General features: G+C 37.7%; 1 protein-coding gene and 1 long non-coding RNA gene across 3 annotated transcripts in view; one reads left to right on the top strand and one right to left on the bottom strand.

The window, feature by feature from the left end:
• Positions 1 to 259: 259 nt before the first annotated feature.
• Positions 260 to 4,948, top strand: LOC306988449. Its single transcript, XR_013795401.1, has 6 exons — positions 260 to 473; positions 696 to 812; positions 913 to 956; positions 1,603 to 1,666; positions 2,714 to 2,815; positions 4,616 to 4,948. It is a non-coding gene; the product is annotated as an uncharacterized lncRNA (long non-coding RNA).
• A 4,232-nt stretch (positions 4,949 to 9,180) lies between these two features.
• The window catches only part of LOC306988443 (uncharacterized protein), a 38,806-nt gene continuing 28,015 nt past the window's right edge, over positions 9,181 to 19,971 (bottom strand). For both annotated transcript variants that reach the window (XM_079593446.1, XM_079593447.1), the window contains 3 exons: positions 14,642 to 14,680; positions 14,451 to 14,498; positions 9,181 to 10,117 (listed from right to left, as the gene is read on the bottom strand). In XM_079593446.1, coding sequence (XP_079449572.1) covers positions 9,780 to 10,117; positions 14,451 to 14,498; positions 14,642 to 14,680 — 425 coding nt within the window. In that variant the 3' untranslated portion in view covers positions 9,181 to 9,779. The remainder of the gene's footprint in view (positions 10,118 to 14,450; positions 14,499 to 14,641; positions 14,681 to 19,971) is intronic.

Genomic DNA, 19,971 nt, shown 5'->3' with positions numbered 1-19,971 from the left:
GCAATGAAGACACCATTTAACCAATTGATTAAATATAACAGCCAGCTTACAAATACAACTAAATAAATAGCACGTGTACATTTTTTTCATATTCTTTCTTTTAAAACATGTCATCTTTTCCTGTAATTGCAATGTTACCACATTATTGGCTGTCTCTTCGAGTTGTTTTGAGCATGATTGGTTATTCAGACTGTCATCCAGGAATCTGGCCAATGACAGCTATGCGCGCCTTTTACAGGTCAAGTTTGAATATTCGTCTGTTGGAGTGAGTGAGCGAGCGAGTGAGTGTGTGTGTGTGCTGCTCGGGATCTTCAGTAGGCCTCCTTCGATTCTGTGGCTTTTACATTGTTTAAAACATGGATTATTTTGCATCGTGCTGTTACATTTGTATTTTGAGCGAGTTGCGGGATGTAAATGGACAACGAATTTTAACAACGTGTGTAACGGACATATTGCAATGCAATCTGCGGAAGGTAAATAACTTTATTTTATATAAAAATACATTCTGCTATCAAAATATAGTGTGTTAAATTGAGAATCTAATGTTAAATGCGATTAGAGCAATATCGATATTATGTCAATGTTGATCAGGCTATGTGTTGTCAGCTAACTTAGTTTTTGATAAAAAAAATAAAATAAAACTCAGCATAGGAGCTTTGCAATGAGTGAACTGAGAACATTGTGTCTTTATACAGAGAGGAACTCGAACCACATGCAGACGTTAGGCTTTTGAATATTGTTGATCGTGGGATATCGGCCTAACGTTACCGATCCGTCAAAATGATGTGTCATCATAATATGTTTTTGAGCTGGTGAGTAAAATTTTGCACGCTTTTGCAAATGTCTCTTTTAGTAAGTAAATACAAATAGCTAATAATATTGCTGTATGTCTGTGTTTCCCTCATTATCCAGGAATTTTGGGAATAAATATTATCCAGCCACACGATCTTCAGTTGGTGAGTATTGTCATAGTAAAATGCACGTGAAATAGAGGCAGAACATATAAACTATGCTCAAAGGCACACTGGTCCAAACCCTCCAGACAGTATTTTACCTGTCTTCTTGATATGAGTTTACGGGCCTAGCTGACCCAAACATAAATGTCCTTTCAAAATGAAATTAATTTCAAACCTGTATGACTTACTTCTCTGAAACACAAGAATGTTGGGAATAAAACAACACTGGAACCCAAAACATTGGAACCCATTGATTTTATTAAAAAAAAAAAAAAAAAAAAAAAGTGAATGCATTTCTCAAGATATCTTAATTAAGGTTATACAAAATAAATTCATACAGTTTTGGAACATCATGGAGTAGCCTTAAATAACGAGAGAACTCTATTTTTTGGATGAGCTGTTCTTTTTAGGACATGTTCCTAGGGTCCTTTGCTAAATTAACCATGGTTTTTATTATAGTAAAAGTGTAGAAACCATGTTTTTATGGTGGATAATTTATTACCATTTAGTTAGTGTAGCAAAACCATGGTTAATGTTTGTAAGGGTTCTCCAGATATAACACTTAAGGAACACATCAAAAATGGTCCTGTGACCCAGATCAATAGTCTGTTAACACACATTAACACACTTTTTACATTTTCTTAAGATCAAGCATGGGAACAATGTTTACGGAGCAGAACAGGCACCAACAAGAAACAAGTCCATCACTAGTAAGTATCCACTGCAGTTTATAAAACCGTAGTCAATTTTAAAGGCACAATGCACTCCAAAATGATCTCTTTTTTCTCCCTCGTGCCATCCCAGATGTATATCTGACTTTCTTTCCACGGAGATTTTTAGAAAAATTATCATTAAAGAGAATCATATAAAGAGAAATGTGGGAGGAGCTTGAATTTATTGCCTAGCCCTGTTAGTTTGAACCGCGAGAGCCATCAAAGCTTATGCTACTCCTACGTCGTACATTGACAAGAGTTACTCTTTGGGCGTAATTTGACTTGCATATGGCTGTCTGCCGGAAGCTAGTTATTTAAGTTGATAAAGTTATATGGGAGGGCTGGGGAAATGAACGCGTTAATTTGAGATGCTTAACTCGTTTAAAAAAATAACGCAATTAACGCAGCACTTTTTTTGCCTCGTTTTAATGACTTCCTGTTGCGGAAAAGGCTGAAAATATGCCATCCCGCCCCTCCGTGTTCGGAGATCAGGTTTCATTCTCGCGCAGCTTTCATGAGCGGGTCTTTTCCGCGCCGCGCTCTTCATTCCGTGTGTGTGTGTCGCACTGACACACACAATGTTGTGTCACACAACATTGAGCTCTTTGCTCAATGTTCTGCTCCGTGTTTGCGCTGCGCGTTCTGCTCTGTCGTTAACGGCCCAAACACTCCAATCATGTACCGATCACGCACTGGAAAAGCAAAGTCAAATAACGTGAAATTTCTCAGTAGTAGTCTTCTGTGAAATAGCCCTACTGAGCTGGTATAGTCATGCTGGCAACAATGGTAAAATTACCTGCTTTGTATGACTATGTTTTCAGCCCTAAAATATGGATATGTTTCTTACACGAACGCATCACTTCGCTTCACCTTTCGCCTTGATTAACCTACCAGAGATGTGTGGAGTGCTTTTATCATGGATGGATGCATTTTTATGGACTTATCAAAAAAATCCCACAGGGAGCTACAGAATAAGAAATCTTTAAAGTCCACTTTTTTAATGTCTGTTTCCATCAGTAAAATTACAGGGTTTTTTTTTCTCAGAATTGTGAGGCAGGAACACACAATTGCAAGAAAATATCAGAATTGTGAGCTGGCTTTTTTACTCCCCTCAGAATTCACCCTTCGAGGGAGTTTGATTGACAGGTATTTATTTTTTACATTCTATTTTTACAAAAAAACTTTTTTACAAAAATTACACAAATTAAACGTTGAGACTTTGTTTCATATAAAAAGTAACCTGCTCTGTCTTGTCTCGGCGTTGAGACGTTTCAGCGTTTTTTCTTTGATCCGCAATGTATTTTTCATTGCATGACAACATGATGTGTGACGTGAGAGCGCTATGGCTTGTTGGACATAGCAACAGTAACTAAAGGGCAAATTGCAAGTTTTGCAAATTGCATTAACCATGGCTGTCTTTTAATTATCACTGGACTACTTCGCTCTCGCATCTCCCAAAAGTTATTTTTTGTTTTGTTTTCTTGATTCCATTTTAATGGTTTAATTAAATTGCTATAACCAATTATTTAAAATGTAACGATTTAAGCAAAACTTTCTTCAAAGGTTAAACCAAACTTTTATTTTGACGGATTGCCGTGTAGACCTTTGAGTCTCTCTGTGTTTTATGATATGATGATCGTTTTTCTCAAATGAAGCTAAAATGCTGCTGAAGGGACTCTCAGAGCGGCTGTATTGATGAAGTGCATTAATGTCCTCATATAGGCTAAAAACATCGCAAGCGTCATGCGTGCCTCAGTGTGTGTGTGGTAAATGAAACAGCGCGTCTGTGCCATTCATTCACAGAGACACAGAACATGCACGATTCCTATTTAAATGGTCATTATGCGGTTTAATATTGACAGACACTGGTCTATATCGCGATTTTATTTAAGTTTACTGACCTACTTTTCATCTAAAGATGTAACTAAGTAACCACCGGAAGTGAGTGCACTGCTTGGCGATTTTGAATGTTCCAAAACCAGGAAATGAGATAAGGGCCTATTGGACTTGATAACTTGCAATTGTACCTTTATATCTCACAATTCTGAGAAAAGACAGCAAAAAAAAAAAAAAGCCAGAATTGCTTTTTTTTCTCAGGTTTTACTAATTTATCCTGTGATTCTGACTTTCAAACAGCCAATTGTGAGTTTATCTCGCACTTCTGAGAAAAAAAAGTTTGAATTGTGAGTCGCATTTACCTTTAAAAAAAATTGTATTCCATGGCGGAAACAAGCTTTCATATGCACAGACAGTAGCTCACATTTAACGTGCAGATTGTGCGCACACAGAAACCTACTGAAGCACAGAAAGTTAGTGTCAACACTGTCCTGTGATTTCTAAATAAGAAACTGCGTAGAAACAGAAGTTATAGCATTTCTTCATGCTTTTGAAGTAACTAAAACTTACAGCTTAGCTAATAGTAAAGAGACGATACACAGGTATGATTAAATCACACTAGAAATTGTTCTATCGCCAATGCATTCAAATGCAGTGCTACTTTATCTGTATCTGATTTAAAACAAGCAGAAATCTGCAAGAAATGTAACAATCCATAGACAGTATATCTGATGAAAATGAGCTGTTACGTCAGAGCAAAAGCCTCGTGGGCAGTGCTGTGACATGCTGCAGCTGTGCTCAAGGCGACCTGAGTTCAAGGTCCACACTTCTCAAGCCAAGTTTGTAGTTTGTTCACATAATTTAGCCTCTAGTTGTGTTATTAACATGTATATAATGGATTAAATATATGTTTTAAATAAACATATCTACAAAATAGATATAAGGTATTATATTTATACTTTTAAATAAATTAATCTTTACATAATTTCTGATTAATAATTAGGCTGGCTAATTTTGAAAGTTTTCAAAGTCAATATTGCTTGTGTTCTTAATATGTAATATGTATTTGTATTCTTTCTGTTTACACTGTTGCATGATCTTCTTTTATAGGCTATGAGGAAAAACTCTACCATGCACACAGAGAAAGGAGCTCAATTCTGCTAACTGGGAGAGCAGCTGAAAAACAAGAAGAGAAGAACAGTAGAACACCTATTAATGCAGATGACTCTATTATTTTTCTGCAAGAACCAGCAAAGACTGATTATGAGCGCTCTGAGCAAACAGCAGTCAAGACGTGTGATTGCACATTGGACTTTACTGAGTTCTTCATGTAATGTTGGGCATCTATTGTACGCAGAACTTCAAATAATTTATGTGGATGCCATTCATAAACCTGTTAGATTTTTGTGTTTTATTTTTGAGATTAATAAAATTTTATGTTTTAACAATGTTATTGCTAAGCATTTTTTATGTTTAAGAGAACATTTTGGGAACAAAAATAAAACTTCCCACTAAAAACTTTATAAGAATGTTAAGTAGTATTTTTAGGAGTATTTTTAGAGAATGTTATCCTAACTTTTAGAAGAACATTCTAAGAATAAAAATAAAACTTCCTGTTAAAACTTTATGAGAATGTAAAGGGATAATGTTCTAAAAATGTTATGATTAAACCTTTATAGAAGGTCATCACAAAACATTTTTAGAGTGTTCTTAGAGAATGTTATCCTACCTTTTAGGAGAACATTCTGGGAACTTTAATAAAACGACTCAATGAAAATGTTATAAGAACATTAGGGAATAATGTTCCAACAATGTTATCATTAAACATTTTTAGAATGTTTTTAGAGAATGTTATCCCACCTTTTAGGAGAACATTCTGGGAACTTAATGAAAATGTTATAAGAATATTAGGGAATAATGTTCCAACAATGTTATCATTAAACATTTTTAGGGTGTTCTTAGAGAATGTTTTCCTACCTTTTAGGAGAACATTCTGGGAACTTAAATAAAACTACCCGCTAAAAATGTTATAAGAACATTAGGGAATAATGTTCCAACAATGTTATCATTAAACATTTTTAGAGTGTTCTTAGAGAATGTTATCCCACCTTTTAGGAGAACATTCTGGGAACTTTAATAAAACGACTCAATGAAAATGTTATAAGAACATTAGGGAATAATGTTCCAACAATGTTATCATTAAACATTTTTAGAATGTTTTTAAAGAATGTTTTCCTACCTTTTAGGAGAACATTCTGGGAACTTAAATAAAACTACCCGCTAAAAATGTTATAAGAACATTAGGGAATAATGTTCCAACAATGTTGTCATTAAACATTTTTAGAATGTTTTTAAAGAATGTTTTCCTACCTTTTAGGAGAACATTCTGGGAACTTAAATAAAACTACCCGCTAAAAATGTTATAAGAACATTAGGGAATAATGTTCCAACAATGTTATCATTAAACATTTTTAGAATGTTTTTAGAGAATGTTTTCCTACCTTTTACAAGAACATTCTGGGAACTAAAATAAAACTACCCGCTGAAAACATTATTATAACATTTCAAGATAATGTTCTCAGAACAGTTTTAGAACAAAAAAATTCTAGCTGGGGCATTTCACCGCCAGAACGCTAGGGGGGTGGGGGTGTGACCAATCACAGCCCTTGTGGTCTGCGTCGCCTCGACGCGTAGTTACAATTTTTTGGAGGTGCACGTCGAGCTACGGCGGAGGGGTTCGCGTCGACGCAGAAAGGCCTTTTTATGCTTCTCTATGGCGGCAAATCAATGACAATAATAAACGAGCGCACAGCTGATGCTGGCGCGCGCGGTAAATGACTTTCGCGAGCGAATAACAGATCTACACGCGAGGAAACGGGAACTCGCGAGCTCATTCAAGCCCTGCGCGCGCGTAGACATCTCCTCTGCACGCAATTCAAGCCCTCGCGTGCGCGCAGACTTCTCCTTTGCACGCAATACAAGCAATCGCGCGCGCGCATGATCATTCCCCACGCTCTCGCGCTCGATCTGCTCTCGCCTGCTGATTTTGCTCGCTCGAACACGTTTATTTTTGGCAGTCGAGGGGCGGGGCTTACTGTTTTAATAACCTCAAATGTCATTGGTTACATCCCTTTTCCCGGAAGTCACTTGTGATTGGACACCTGTGATTGTCAATCAAGAGCGGCAAAGGCACGACCCAAAAGCTGGTTGTCAACCACCGTTAAAAACAAAGAAGAAGAAGACAATCACTTAAGACATGGCTTCATTAACAGAGCAGATGCATGCGAGTTATCACTTAATTTGTTTTTATTTTATTTATTTATTGTTGTTTATTAATGTGTAATGTGATTTAATGCATTGTTAATATAGAATAGATTCTTACCAGAAACTACACTAGTCTTAGGGGTAGTGATTGCATTCTTGTGTTGTTAAGAGATATTTACAGACTGTAATGACACATTTCCATGGTTATTCGCATTGTAAATCTACCAAAATGTTTACAATTTTCTACATTTTATATTTATAACACTATTATTTGTGTTATTTGTATTAAAATATTTTTTAAAAATTGGAGGAAAATGGCAAAGATATATATGCTGTTGAAAATGAGTAAAAATTACAAAATTACAAAAAAACTGCTTGTTAACATCAGGTGTCTTCAATGTTGGCAATAACATATATTTTGTAATTTTTACTCATTTTAAATGGTTAACATTTAAGGAATTAATTTAATTAATTATTACTCAATTCTAATTTGTTAAATTTAATTAATAATATTGCTTGTAATCTGTTGCCTCATTTTTATTAATTAGATATAAATAAAATCTATGTTTTCATTTTTACAGTGCTTATTGATATAAACACATAATTTATCTTTCATCCAAAGCCCTTGTTAGATTTACAACTATTTAATGGACACTTTTTACATTTCTGAGGTTCTCAGAACCAATATCATTTTGGTTGGGTAAACGTATGGTGGTGAATGGGAGGGAGTATAGTTGTTATGTAGTGGTGAACTACAGCATATATCTTTGCATTCCCATTTTGCTCCAATTTTAAAAAAAATATTTAATACAAATAACACAATTAATAGTGTTATAAATATAAAATGTAAAAAATTGTAAACATTTTGGTAGATTTGCAATGCGAATAACCATGGAAATGTGTCATTACAGTCTGTAAATATCTCTTAACAACACAAGAATGCAATCACTACCCCTAAGACCAGTGTAGTTTCTGGTAAGAATCTATTCTATATTAACAATGCATTAAATCACATTACACATTAATAAACAACAATAAATAAATAAAATAAAAACAAATTAAGTGATAACTCGCATGCATCTGCTCTGTTAATGAAGCCATGTCTTAAGTCAAGTGATTGTCTTCTTCTTCTTTGTTTTTAACGGTGGTTGACAACCAGCTTTTGGGTCGTGCCTTTGCCGCTCTTGATTGACAATCACAGGCGTCCAATCACAAGTGACTTCCGGGAAAAGGGATGTAACCAATGACATTTGAGGTTATTAAAACAGTAAGCCCCGCCCCTCGACTGCCAAAAATAAAAGTGTTCGAGCGAGCAAAATCAGCAGATCGAGCGCGAGAGCGTGGGGAATGATCGTGCGCTGCGCGCGATTGCTTGTATTGCGTGCAGAGGAGATGTCTGCGCGCGTGCGAGGGCTTGAATTGCGTGCAGAGGAGATGTCTACGCGTGCGCAGGGCTTGAATGAGCTCGCGAGTTCCCGTTTCCTCGCGTGTAGATCTGTTATTCGCTCGCGAAAGTCATTTACCGCGCGCGCCAGCATCAGCTGTGCGCTCGTTTATTATTGTCATTGATTTGCCGCCATACTTCTCCGTCAACTCCACGCCGTAGCTACGCCGTCACTCCTACGGCGTCGTGGTCGTTTTATGGTTCTGCGTCGGGTTGTGTTGCATCGCGGTGCATTTCACCGCCAGAACGCTAGGGGGGTGGGGGTGTGACCAATCACAGCCCTTGTGGTCTGCGTCGCCTCGACGCGTAGTTACAATTTTTTGGAGGTGCACGTCGAGCTACGGCGGAGGGGTTCGCGTCGACGCAGAAGGGTCTGCGGGGGTACGCCGTCGATATGACGCAGAAGCATAAAAAGGCCTTATCTTCTGCGGGGGTACGCCGTCGATATGACGCAGAAGCATAAAAAGGCCTTAAGCATAATCTTACGCCAACATATACGCCCGTTTTGACGCAAGATTGATAAATGAGGGCCATTGTGATTATTATTTTGGGACAAAAAATACCTTATGTTGCAGCCTGACCAACAGTTTGTCAGTTTAAATGATGGATGTAGAATGTGAAATTGCCAAAGTTTACATGAGGATGCATGTCTTACCTGTATCTCTTTTTTTTGTTTTTCCAGCAATTTCAGCATTAGACCATCCTTTTTGGCCGCATCTCTTGCACTTGCTGTTTGGAAGTCATTGCTTGCATCTGATTCAGCATCATTCTCTGTTTTCATTTGCTTTGCTTACATTTTGAACCCTTGGCAATAATAAACGTTTTCTATTTGGGGTATAGTTGTACATTCAAGTTTGTTTTTCCTTGATTTAATGTATTTGTGTGGATATTTGTTATGCAACAATTATTTATTTCACAGTACTTCATAATTGGAAGTATGCAAAGACTCTGAATGAAAAAACACATTAACATTGCCATATTTTTTTATTTATTAGTTAATCTATAACTGCACAATGGTGAAAACTTCCACTATTGCCTTAGATTATGCAACACATTAAATTGACAGTATTTAAAAGTCACATATGGTTGGGGAAATTATTTAATGAAAACAATTACAATGTATCATATATTTTTTATTCATTTTAAATACAGTAGAATCATTACAAATCTGGTTCAGTTGGTTCCTTGTAATACAATCAGTAAAGGATCAATATTAAAGCCATGTTTGACAAAATATTGAGTAGTTTCCAATCTTAAGAAACATGGTTTGTTCTATAGAACTTATTTTTTTATTAGTAAAACCATATCCACAAATAAACACAAAGCCATATCCACAAGTAAACACAAAGCTGCTCTGCACATCCCAAACACTCAAATTGGGCTCAGGTGCAGGACAACTGAGTGATATAAACAAAAATAAAGAAGTGTGAAGTCCGCACACTGATATTAACTGCTTCCAAAATGGATTTTATTATTTAAAAAAGCAACGTTTCGACCCTCAGGTCTTCATCAGGCACAAGCAAAAGATAATAATCTCAACAAAACCTATTTTTGTGAGTGTCAAAACTACAATACTGAACACATTTTCTCTTTCTGTTGCTGTCTCCTTTGAGTCATCTGCGTTCTAGGTCTCTCTGGTGTTTGTGTTGTATCTTCTTCTGGTAGTGATGAGACTGTTTGTGATGTTCTTTCACTTTCTTGTACCTGTGATTGCGTAGTTGAGGAGGATCCCACTTGCTCTGTGGCAACACTCTCTTGTCTCCTTTCTTGCATTATTGTATTTACTGATGTGTGTTCTCTTTGCAAAACCAGTGATGACACAGCTGGGGCCAAAAACTCTTGCTCAGAGGCAGTGTTCTCTTCTCTTGTTGGTCTTGTGTTTTGATTGCTGCTCTCTCTTGCTACTGCAATATTGACACACAAGCAAAGAATCAGGACATGTACTTTACTTTTAACTAAATCACAAAATTAAATGCAGCTGCAGTGGTGCCATAAGTCACCTCTTCACCAAAACAAGCAAACTCATACACCAAAGTTTATTTCCAGATAGGTACTAGGCAGTACATCTTTACTCTGAACCATGCATGAACAGCGTTTGGGGTAACTTACTACACATAATGCGAGTAATAAAATCGATTACTTTTTCCAAGTATACATTACTTTTAAATTTACAACAACATATGTGTTTCTTTTTTTAATTAACTAAGTAATTTCCCATTTATTCTCCTGTCCCCATGTTATGATAAATTGGGAGTAAGTGCAGAGGCTGATCAGACATTTACTCATCTCACTTGAAAATAAAAAAACAGATTCAGTATTCCTCAAAATGAATAAAAAACAGTATAGCGCAAACTCAGAATATTACGCAACCATATGATAATTAAATGTTAAAAATAGAAATATACTTTATGTATACTCTTTGACGCATACGCTGACATCGGTGTGATTAGAATGTTCAGTGCATCACATGATAAAGGAATAGAAGGATGCAGCCTTTGAATTGGGACACAGCCTGCATGTAGGTAAATATATTGTTTACTCTGTTCTTCTCCCACTTACTTTCATGTATTTCGGGAGAAGAGGATGCATTACGTGTTGTAAACCTGACAAACAATTCTCTGAACTGCGGTGCAAACTAACATGATGGCATAACATGTTCATTGTGAGGGTTTTCAATGGCAAAACACATTCACTTACACATATTTGAGAAACGGGTAGTTGATGACATAGCTAACAAGTTTGTAAATATTTTTAAGAAAAAAAAAAATAATAATATGTCTGTCATACAGCGCTATTGTGGCTGCAGTGTGCCACGTGACAAGCATAACGCGTCGTCATGGAAATAATAAGGTAATACGTTTTCAAATAACAGTCACCTTAAAAAAAATTCACACTGAGGTGTCAGCTACAACATTTTAAACTTATGTGTGAAAGGGTTAGAAAAGTGTCCGAGTGCATTCCGCCTTGCTCTGATGTCATGCTGACGTATGTCAAAAAACTCTCAGGACCGCAAGGCGCACGTGTCGTATTCTGCAGTTGCGCACAGTTGCTCTCCACCGACTGCGCTGATCAAAAGCATGATGGGCAACGACACAGCATAATGCTCATTGGTTTAAACAACCATAATGTATTGTTCTCTTTTAAAATGTTTGATTTTAAAACTCTGATATCATGTTTTATGTGTATAAATTATGTGTGAATATTCCCAAACTCTCTGACAGTGTGATGTCTTTATGGATTATGTGATTATGTAATTTTTATTTTTTTTTAAATATAAAAACACATGTCTGTATTAAAGAAAAAAATTATTGATAAACACGTATTTGGAATGGGATTAAATAACAGGGCTTTGGGTGTCTTGTTAATTATATTTATTTTCATATAAAAGCAACAGAACTTAAATTACATCCAGTTTATTAGCAACACTGTGCACAAGCGTGAATCCCGTGAATCCCTCGATATCCATCTTTGATCTCACAGGTGTCAGATCCACTGTGAGAAGAGAGAACTGTCCGGCTTGCCTGCGCTTTTTTCACTCCTCCCCTCACTTCAGCCGCCTACTCTCACATACATTTCAGGCGAGGCAAGGCGCATCTCAAACTGGCCTAATCCGTCCACAACTCAGCAGTGACGCTGCTGACATAAGACGCTGTAAACGAAGCTCGGGCGCACAGTCTATATACACTAGATGTCGCCTTGGGGTTCTAAGCTGTTTCTCAATGTCAAGGAAGGATCCTCGGAAGCCGGAATTTCGAGGATGCTACGTCATCGACATACGTTGAAGGACTGTTCCAATGTCCTTCGTTCGGAAAATTTCTCATAAACAGGAAAGGATGCATATGTGTATCCTTCACTCTCCCAAATCACCTACAATCCAATGCATGCAGCTGCTATCTTGTTCAAAACAAGTGGGACAATTTAAAAACCAAGTACAAGGTGGGAGAAAAGTATGGAAATAATTGTTTATGCACATTTTAACCCTTTCATGCATGAATTATGATAACCTCAGTCAGGATTTTTCCCTGTGTTTTTATTGCTCTTAGGGCATGAAAAGCAAGATTTGATTAGATTTTTTTTTTACAAATTTTTCACAGAGGTTTTCAGATGTCCACTTGAGTTCAATTGCTGTACAGCAACCAAATCAGTAGCACTTCAATTTCTGCACCTAAAGCGGACCTTTTCACTGACGTAATGATTGACGTGCACTTGCTAGCCTGTTCCATTTACGTGTTCTCCGAATGCTAAAGAGGAGCCTCGCCTCGCCTCTAAAGGAAATGACTTGGAAGGACCAGTCCTGCCAAGGAAGTATCCTTGACATTGAGAAACAGCACTAGTGTATATACATTAGAACCCCAAGGCGACATCTAGTGTATATATCTATGCGCCCAAGCTTCGTTAACAGCGTCTTATGTCAGCAGCGTCACTGCGGAGTCGTGAACGGATTGACAACAGACCCGGAAGAGAATACAATGCTGAATAAAGTCGTAGTTTTTGTTATTTTTGGAAAAAAATGTATTTTCGATGCTTCAAAAAATTCTAACTAACCCACAGATGTCACATGGACTACTTTGATGATGTCTTTATTACCTTTCTGGACATGGACAGTATACCGTACATACATTTTCAATGGAGGGACAGAAAGCTCTCGGACTTAATCTAAAATATCTTAAACTGTGTTCCGAAGATGAAAGGAGGTCTTACGGGCCTGGATCGACATTAATGACATAATTTTAATTTTTGGGTGAACTAACCCTTTAAATAAACATCAAATTTGGGGTTCATTTTCATTTGTTTTTATTACTGAAGTAAGAGTGTTGAACCAGAGCCCGTGTACGGAGAGCCTGGCCACTCCCTATTAAATCCTATTGTACCGAATTTTGGTTGTAGTTCCACCAGAGTTCCACTGGGGGCGATTGCCAATGAGTGCAAAATGAATGGGAGTCTATGGAGCTAGACGGCTAAATTTGTCTCTTTCACCCGATTGCCGTTGAGAAATCTCAGATTTGATTGTAGGTTTTGCAAGTTCAACATGGGTTAGGTCGAAAGTTGAATGAACGAGTACTTATGTCCTTTCGATTTCTTACAGGTTTAGTTGTTGTTGCCCATAACACGCTAGCATTCTGCTAATAAACGCTGATTGGTCAGTTAAGGACTGATTACGACCAGAGATACCGCTTGATGGCATCATGGCATCCGAAGCGGGACCAGAATGTCTTCTAGCAGAAACTCTTCTAGCACGTGTGTTTACCTGTGTCAGCTGTGCTGTCGATGCCTCGAGAGAAAAGAAAGTGCAAAGCCTGAAAGCACCAAAGTGACTGAAGGATTGCCGTAAAGCAGTATCTCTGGTCGTACGATGTGTATGACGTCATTGACATTTTAAAAGACTTTTTAAAGCAAATAAGTGACTCTAAAAATCTAACACCAAGCAATGTGTAATTTCTTTGCATCTCCTTTCGAATACAACATTCAAATTACTAGACAAAAAATTATATCCTGAGAAAATTGGATTTATTTTGAGGGGTATAGCTCCATAGACCTCCATTCATTCTGCACTCGTCCTGTGAGCGCCCTCATATGGAACCAGAGCGGAACTGCAACCAGTTCAGAAGCCGGAAGTTTACTGAGAGTGGCAGTTCTCCCCATATTAGACATTCTCTGGTTGAACTCATCTCCTGCATCCTATTCTTCTGTAATCTAGAATGGCAGCACAGTTGAAAGGTTTGTTTGAGTGGCGCCCTCTACTGTGAGGCTTATTCATTTGACTTTGAAATAGACCTTTATGTACGTTTTCACACAAAAAAACAAGGAAGCCCAGCCCAGGAAAGGAAAGGTAACACAAAAGTAACATACATAACACATTACATTCCATAAAAAGTAACTAACGCAATATTTTTTTTAACAAACGCAATTGTAACACAATACTTTTAAAAGTAACTTTCCACCACACTCTGAGTGAATACTAAAAAGATGAACTAAAACTCCTTTCTAATCCAGCTAAAGTGTAATAAAAGACAAAAAACAGCAATTGCATATCCACTCATATTTTTAAGTCAATGAATATGCTAGAATTCATTTCATGAATGTGACTTATTTCATGAGCTGTTCTCTGGGATCTCTCCCATATTCCATTTTGTGTCCCATCATACATTGAAAACAATCGCAATATATGAATCTAATAATACATCTCAGTGACACACACACACACACACACAATGAGCATTTAAAGTGATATCTTACTGAGTGGAGGAAGTCCTTCCAAGCTACCTCTACTCCGTATTGTATGACCTAAAATTGAAAACAGGTAAATTAATCAGAGGAGGAAATCTCTAAATTCTAAATAATATCTTACTACTACTGGCATTTAATACAATGTATGTTATATATTTTGTTCCACTATGTTATGTAGGAAATGTCTTCACATCTCTCACCTTCCATTAACTCTGTCTCTGTTGTGCTTTCATCTCCCACTGAAGAGAAAAAAATATGTAATTTAGTATGTAAACACAAATTAAATTAAAGATTAATTGACAGTTAATGACAGTTACAGTAATATAATAGAATTATCTAATAATTCAACCTCAAAAATTCAGATGGCAATTAAGCACAAACATACACTTTTTTTTTTTCATGGTGGAGAATTTATGGCGCTTTTCCACTGCACAGTACCAGCTCGCCTTGGCTCGCCTCGCCTCGACTCGACTCGCCTCTGTTTGGTTTTCCACTGTGTAAAAGTTGTACCGGTATCTGCTTCCGGGTACTTTTTTTCGTATCACCTTCAGCGAGGTTCTAAGCGAGCTGAGGCGATACTAAAACGTGACGTGACACACGGCAGACTGCTGATTGGTCAGCGAGAATCGTCACTATTCACTGCGCCATCATTGCACGCGCCAGACGGAGTATCCTGAATAACCCCGGCATTTTTAAATAGTTTTGCCAGAGATTGCGTGATATACCCATTACTAATATTATGTAAAACAGCATACACTCGATTTCCTCCATTGTCCTGTGTGTGTGGGTAGCGGGTGTGTGTTGCGTCGCTATGACGACCAGGTACTATTGTGGAAGTACTATATGCAATGGAAAACGGAGCGAAACGCGAGCCGAGCCGACACGAGCTGAGATGAGCTGAGTCGAGTCGAGCTGGTACTGGTAATGGAAAAGCGCCATTAGATAAACTTGTGGGACTGTGGAAACCAGGCAGCCTCTCCCCACAATTATGTAAAACCTGAACACACACACACACACGTTGGTGCAACTACATTATGAGGACTCTCCATACACTCTTAGAAAAAAAGGTACAGTGAATGTACAATTTTGTTCAAATGGGTACAAATAGGGCTGCACGATTAAGGCCAAAATGATAATCACGATTATTTTGATCAATATTGAGATCACGATTATTTATCACGATTATTTGTTGATTTGAACCAAAACAAATTTTATTGTCACGGCTAATTATAACTGCTTTCTCATCCATATTGTGCAACATTTCCTGCTAATGTACAAATATGTGCATCTAAATAAAATAGGTCCTCTTATTCACTAAAATTCATAAAAATAAATAAAAATGCATAATTGATTATTATTTTATTTTATATTGTATTTATATTTTATATATATTGTATTTATAATTAATTGAAATTACATTGAAAACAATCGCAATATATTAATCTAATAATACATCTCAGTGACACACACACACACACACAATGAGCATTTCACGAGTTCACCTCTACATAAAATTAATACAATAAAGGTTATGCGTATTTGGCGTGCTGTCTGGGGGGTGTTGTAACGTTTTCTTTCATCGAAGCAAGGACCAGGAGACTTTTGGATCACGTTCAAATTAGGAGTTCTTTATTGAGCGCGGCTGCAATTCTTTCAAAAAAGTATCCTGGTCCTTGCTTCGATGAAAGAAAACGTTACAACAGATGGTGCCGTGAGACCCGGATATAGTTCCAGCTTCCTCACCTGAATGCAGACTGAATTCCAGACTGAATTTCAACAAAGATCTCAACTGACTGAGTTCCAGACTGAATCTTGAAACCTCTCAACTAAGGGTTGTGGGTGAGTGCTGCTCTATACAAAAGAACCTTTTCCAGACCAGTACAAAAGTGTGATCCTCTGCGCCGTCAGAGAAGCGTTAACAAACAGCTGCAAGTTTTGTTAACTAAGTTATCCTCTAAAGTTTTTATTTTAGAGATGAAAGTTATCCTCTGTTTTTAGGCAGGGAAGTTTAGCTTTACGCTAATATTTTGGTATCCTTTGTTTCAGGCAGGGAAGATTAGCATTACGTGCTAGTTATTTTGTTTATCCTTTGTTTCACAGAGAAGATTAGCATTACGTGCTAATATTTTGTTCTCCTCTACGGTTGCTAGGGACGGTTCATCCTCTTTAAAGTTAGGGAATGTTTATTCTTTGCTTTACCAGAGAAGTTGATTTATCATAGAAGTTTAATCCTCTTTTCAGGCAGAGAAGATTAGCATAAATTGCTAGTAATTTGTGTATCCTCTGTTTTCTTGTTAGACAGGGAAGTTAAGTGTGAAGTGTTGGTAATTTGGAAACAATAGTTCACAAGTGTACCCTCTTGATCAGAGAAGTTTAAGTGTTTGTTTGTGTGGTAACATAGAAATTCACAATGTTTAGTAAAAGTACTAGACAGACAACAGCTTTATGGACAGATAGTGAATTCAAGTCTTTGTTATCAGAGCACATGGACTCCATCGTGACTGAGCCAGTCAGATTGAATTTAACAAAGAAATTTGCCATTGATGCAGACAAAGTATGGTCAATTGAAGATTGCAAGAAAGTGTTGGGTGCATGTATCAGAAAGAAAAACGTGAAAGGTATTATCTTATGTCACAGAGAGTTTAGCTTATCCATTGTACAAGAACAAGCTTGTTGTATTGATAAGTTAAAAGAACAGAACAAACAATTTCACACTTGAATGTCCTGTCTCACAGACAAGGTGGGCCATAACAAGGCCTCAACCAAATGTGACTCAGAAGACCAACAGTCAGATGAAAGCTATCCTGATTTACAGTCTTTTGATAGAATAGAGGACAATGTCAATGCAGATGTAAATGCAGTTGAAGTGTGCGTAGCTAGACAAAAGCCTCAGGGAAAAGGTGTTGATACAGTTTCATTTGCAACCCCCATATTGCAGCCACAAGCAGTCAAAATATATTTAGGTCCTAAAGATATTGAGAGAATTGCTGAAAGTTTGCCATCAGTGCAAATACATTTTTCTGAGTTTAGGAGAGAGTTGTCCAAAAAGATGCGGCTCTATGATATGACTCTAGCTGAAATCACCCAGCTAATATCACAGATCTTGACTGAGTCAGAATTCAATGATTTTGAAAGTGCTGTAAACAATTCTGAACTGCAACAGGCCAGTAAAGATGAATTGAGAGAAGGTGTCTTGAAAATTCTAAAGAACATTGTTGGACCACACATGGACTGGTCAAAGCTCACTAGTTGTTTACAGAAGAAGGATGAAACTGTTTGTGAGTACACAGAAAGATTTTGCCAGACCGCTGCATCTTACAGCGGAATTGCTGACACGTCAGAGAAGGTGCTAGGTGATAATGGTCCCCTAGTTCGCACATGGTTTCAGGGTCTTCTGTCAGAACATAAAAATGCATTGCCTTACTTAGAATTTACATGGTCCAGTAGAACCCTGGAAGACAACCTGGACAGTTTAGTCACTTGGGAAAGAGACTCTGATGTCAGAGAGAGAGTAAGAATTGCAGCAGTTACTGTTAAGGTCAACTCAGAGAATCAATAGAAACGCAAATGTCATAAGAGAGAGGGCAGTTGTTATTGCTGTGGTAAGCACGGACATTGGAGAAGAGAGTGTAGAAAAAACAAAAAGAATTTTAGAGACGTAACCAATATTGCTCAGCTTTTACTCAGTCTGTTTGCTACTCTGAAGCAGCCGCTCCCCTCGTCATTAAACTTGTGGGGCAACTTGTTGAGGTGTTAGCCATTTGGGCTGTGAGTGCTTAATTTCCCCAGTAACTTACAACAAAGATGAAAGAACAAAAGGAAAGTGACTGTCTCAGTTTTCCTTTGGGGGACACTGGTTAAGTAAACTCACAGCCTAAAATGTTATGCTACAGCACAGGCTTCATCAGTAATGGTGTTAGGTCAGACTGTAAATGTAAAATGCCCTGACTAATGAATCAAGCAAAAGAAATTGGTTAACTACCCTCACACCTCTGAAAATTGTATTACAGCATGCACCAGTAACGAACCCATCCTCATCATGTATGAAGTCTGCAATGACTGAAGTTGTGTTAGAGGATGAAGGTGAAATGACTCATAATTGTGTTACGCTTACTTACGCAGCGACAAGTGAAATAGCAGAAACTCCCATAGAGAACTCAGAATCGGAGTTGTTTGTTGATGGTTCCGCTCAAGTTATTGAAGGTAACAGAAGAGCAGGATATGCAGTAACTTCAACTGAAGTTAACAACACTGAAGTAGTTGTTTCAGGTCGTCTTCCAGATCATTTTTCAGCTCAAGCTGCAGAACTAGTAGCCTTAACAAGAGCATGCACGCTAGCTTCAGGATCGGTTGCAAATATCTACACAGATTCCAGGTATGCTTTTCCAACTTCTGCTGGATCCCCCATTAAGCATGCTGGATTAGTGAAAGATCTAATGTTTGCCATGAAACTTCCAAAGAAATTAGCAGTGATCAAAGTAAAAGCACATCTTACAACTAACACTGAGGAAGCTAAAGGTAATAATCTTGCAGATGTAGCAGCTAAACAGGCTTGTTCCTATGAGACTGTGCAAGTGTGTTCAGGTAATGCAGCACAGAAGACAATTCTGCCTCCTGAATCAATCATTGATCTGTACAAAGACGCTCCTTTATATGAAGCATGGACATGGTTAGACAAAGGAGCCACAGTGAATCCATCCGGTTGCTGGACCAAAGGGGGGAAGTATGTCGCTCCCGAATCACTGTTGCCATATTTGGCTCAACAAATACACAATTTGGGTCACAGTGGTCCAGCAACTATGAATCACAGGTTCTCAAATCAATGGTGAAATCCAAAATTCAGAAATGTAGCCACCGAAACAGCCAAAAGATGTGTTACATGTCAGAAAAAGAATGATGTACCAGCAGCCACTACACCAGCAGCACATACCCCAGCTCCACCAGGACCATTTCGTCACCTGCAAGTTGATTACATATCGTTGCCTCGTTGTAAGGGAAAAACTGACGTTTTGGTAGTAATAGACAAGTTCTCAAGATGGGTAGAAGCTTATCCAACAGGGCGTGCTACAGCTACACATACTGCTAAATGTCTTGTCACTGATTTCATTCCCAGATGGGGATTACCAGACAGCATTGACTCAGATCAAGGTACACACTTCACAGGACAGGTAGTCAAGGAAGTGTCTAGAATGTTGAAGATTAAGTGGAATCTACATTGCCCATATAGGCCACAAGCATCAGGACAGGTTGAACGGGCAAACAAAACAATCAAAACCAGGCTAAGCAAAATGCATCAGGAAGGAGTATCGTGGGTTGAAGCACTGCCAGCTGTACTGTGTAGTAGGGCTGTCACTTTTTATTCGATATTCGAATATGCATTCGAACATGACGTGAAATATCCGTAATCGAACTTCAAATAAACTATTCGGTTTTTAAAGTGCCATGTCTAGCGCATTTTTTACAGTCTATGATTAGACCGTTTGCTTTTTATTTTAAAAAAGCGTGTTACAGGCTATATAGGCTATGTTAT

Source organism: Phoxinus phoxinus (genome assembly GCF_949152265.1).
Source record: "Phoxinus phoxinus genome assembly, chromosome: 20".
NCBI lineage: Eukaryota > Metazoa > Chordata > Actinopteri > Cypriniformes > Leuciscidae > Phoxinus > Phoxinus phoxinus.
The sequence above is the reverse complement of the archived record's forward strand: the minus strand, read 5'-3'. Positions and strand labels throughout refer to the sequence as shown.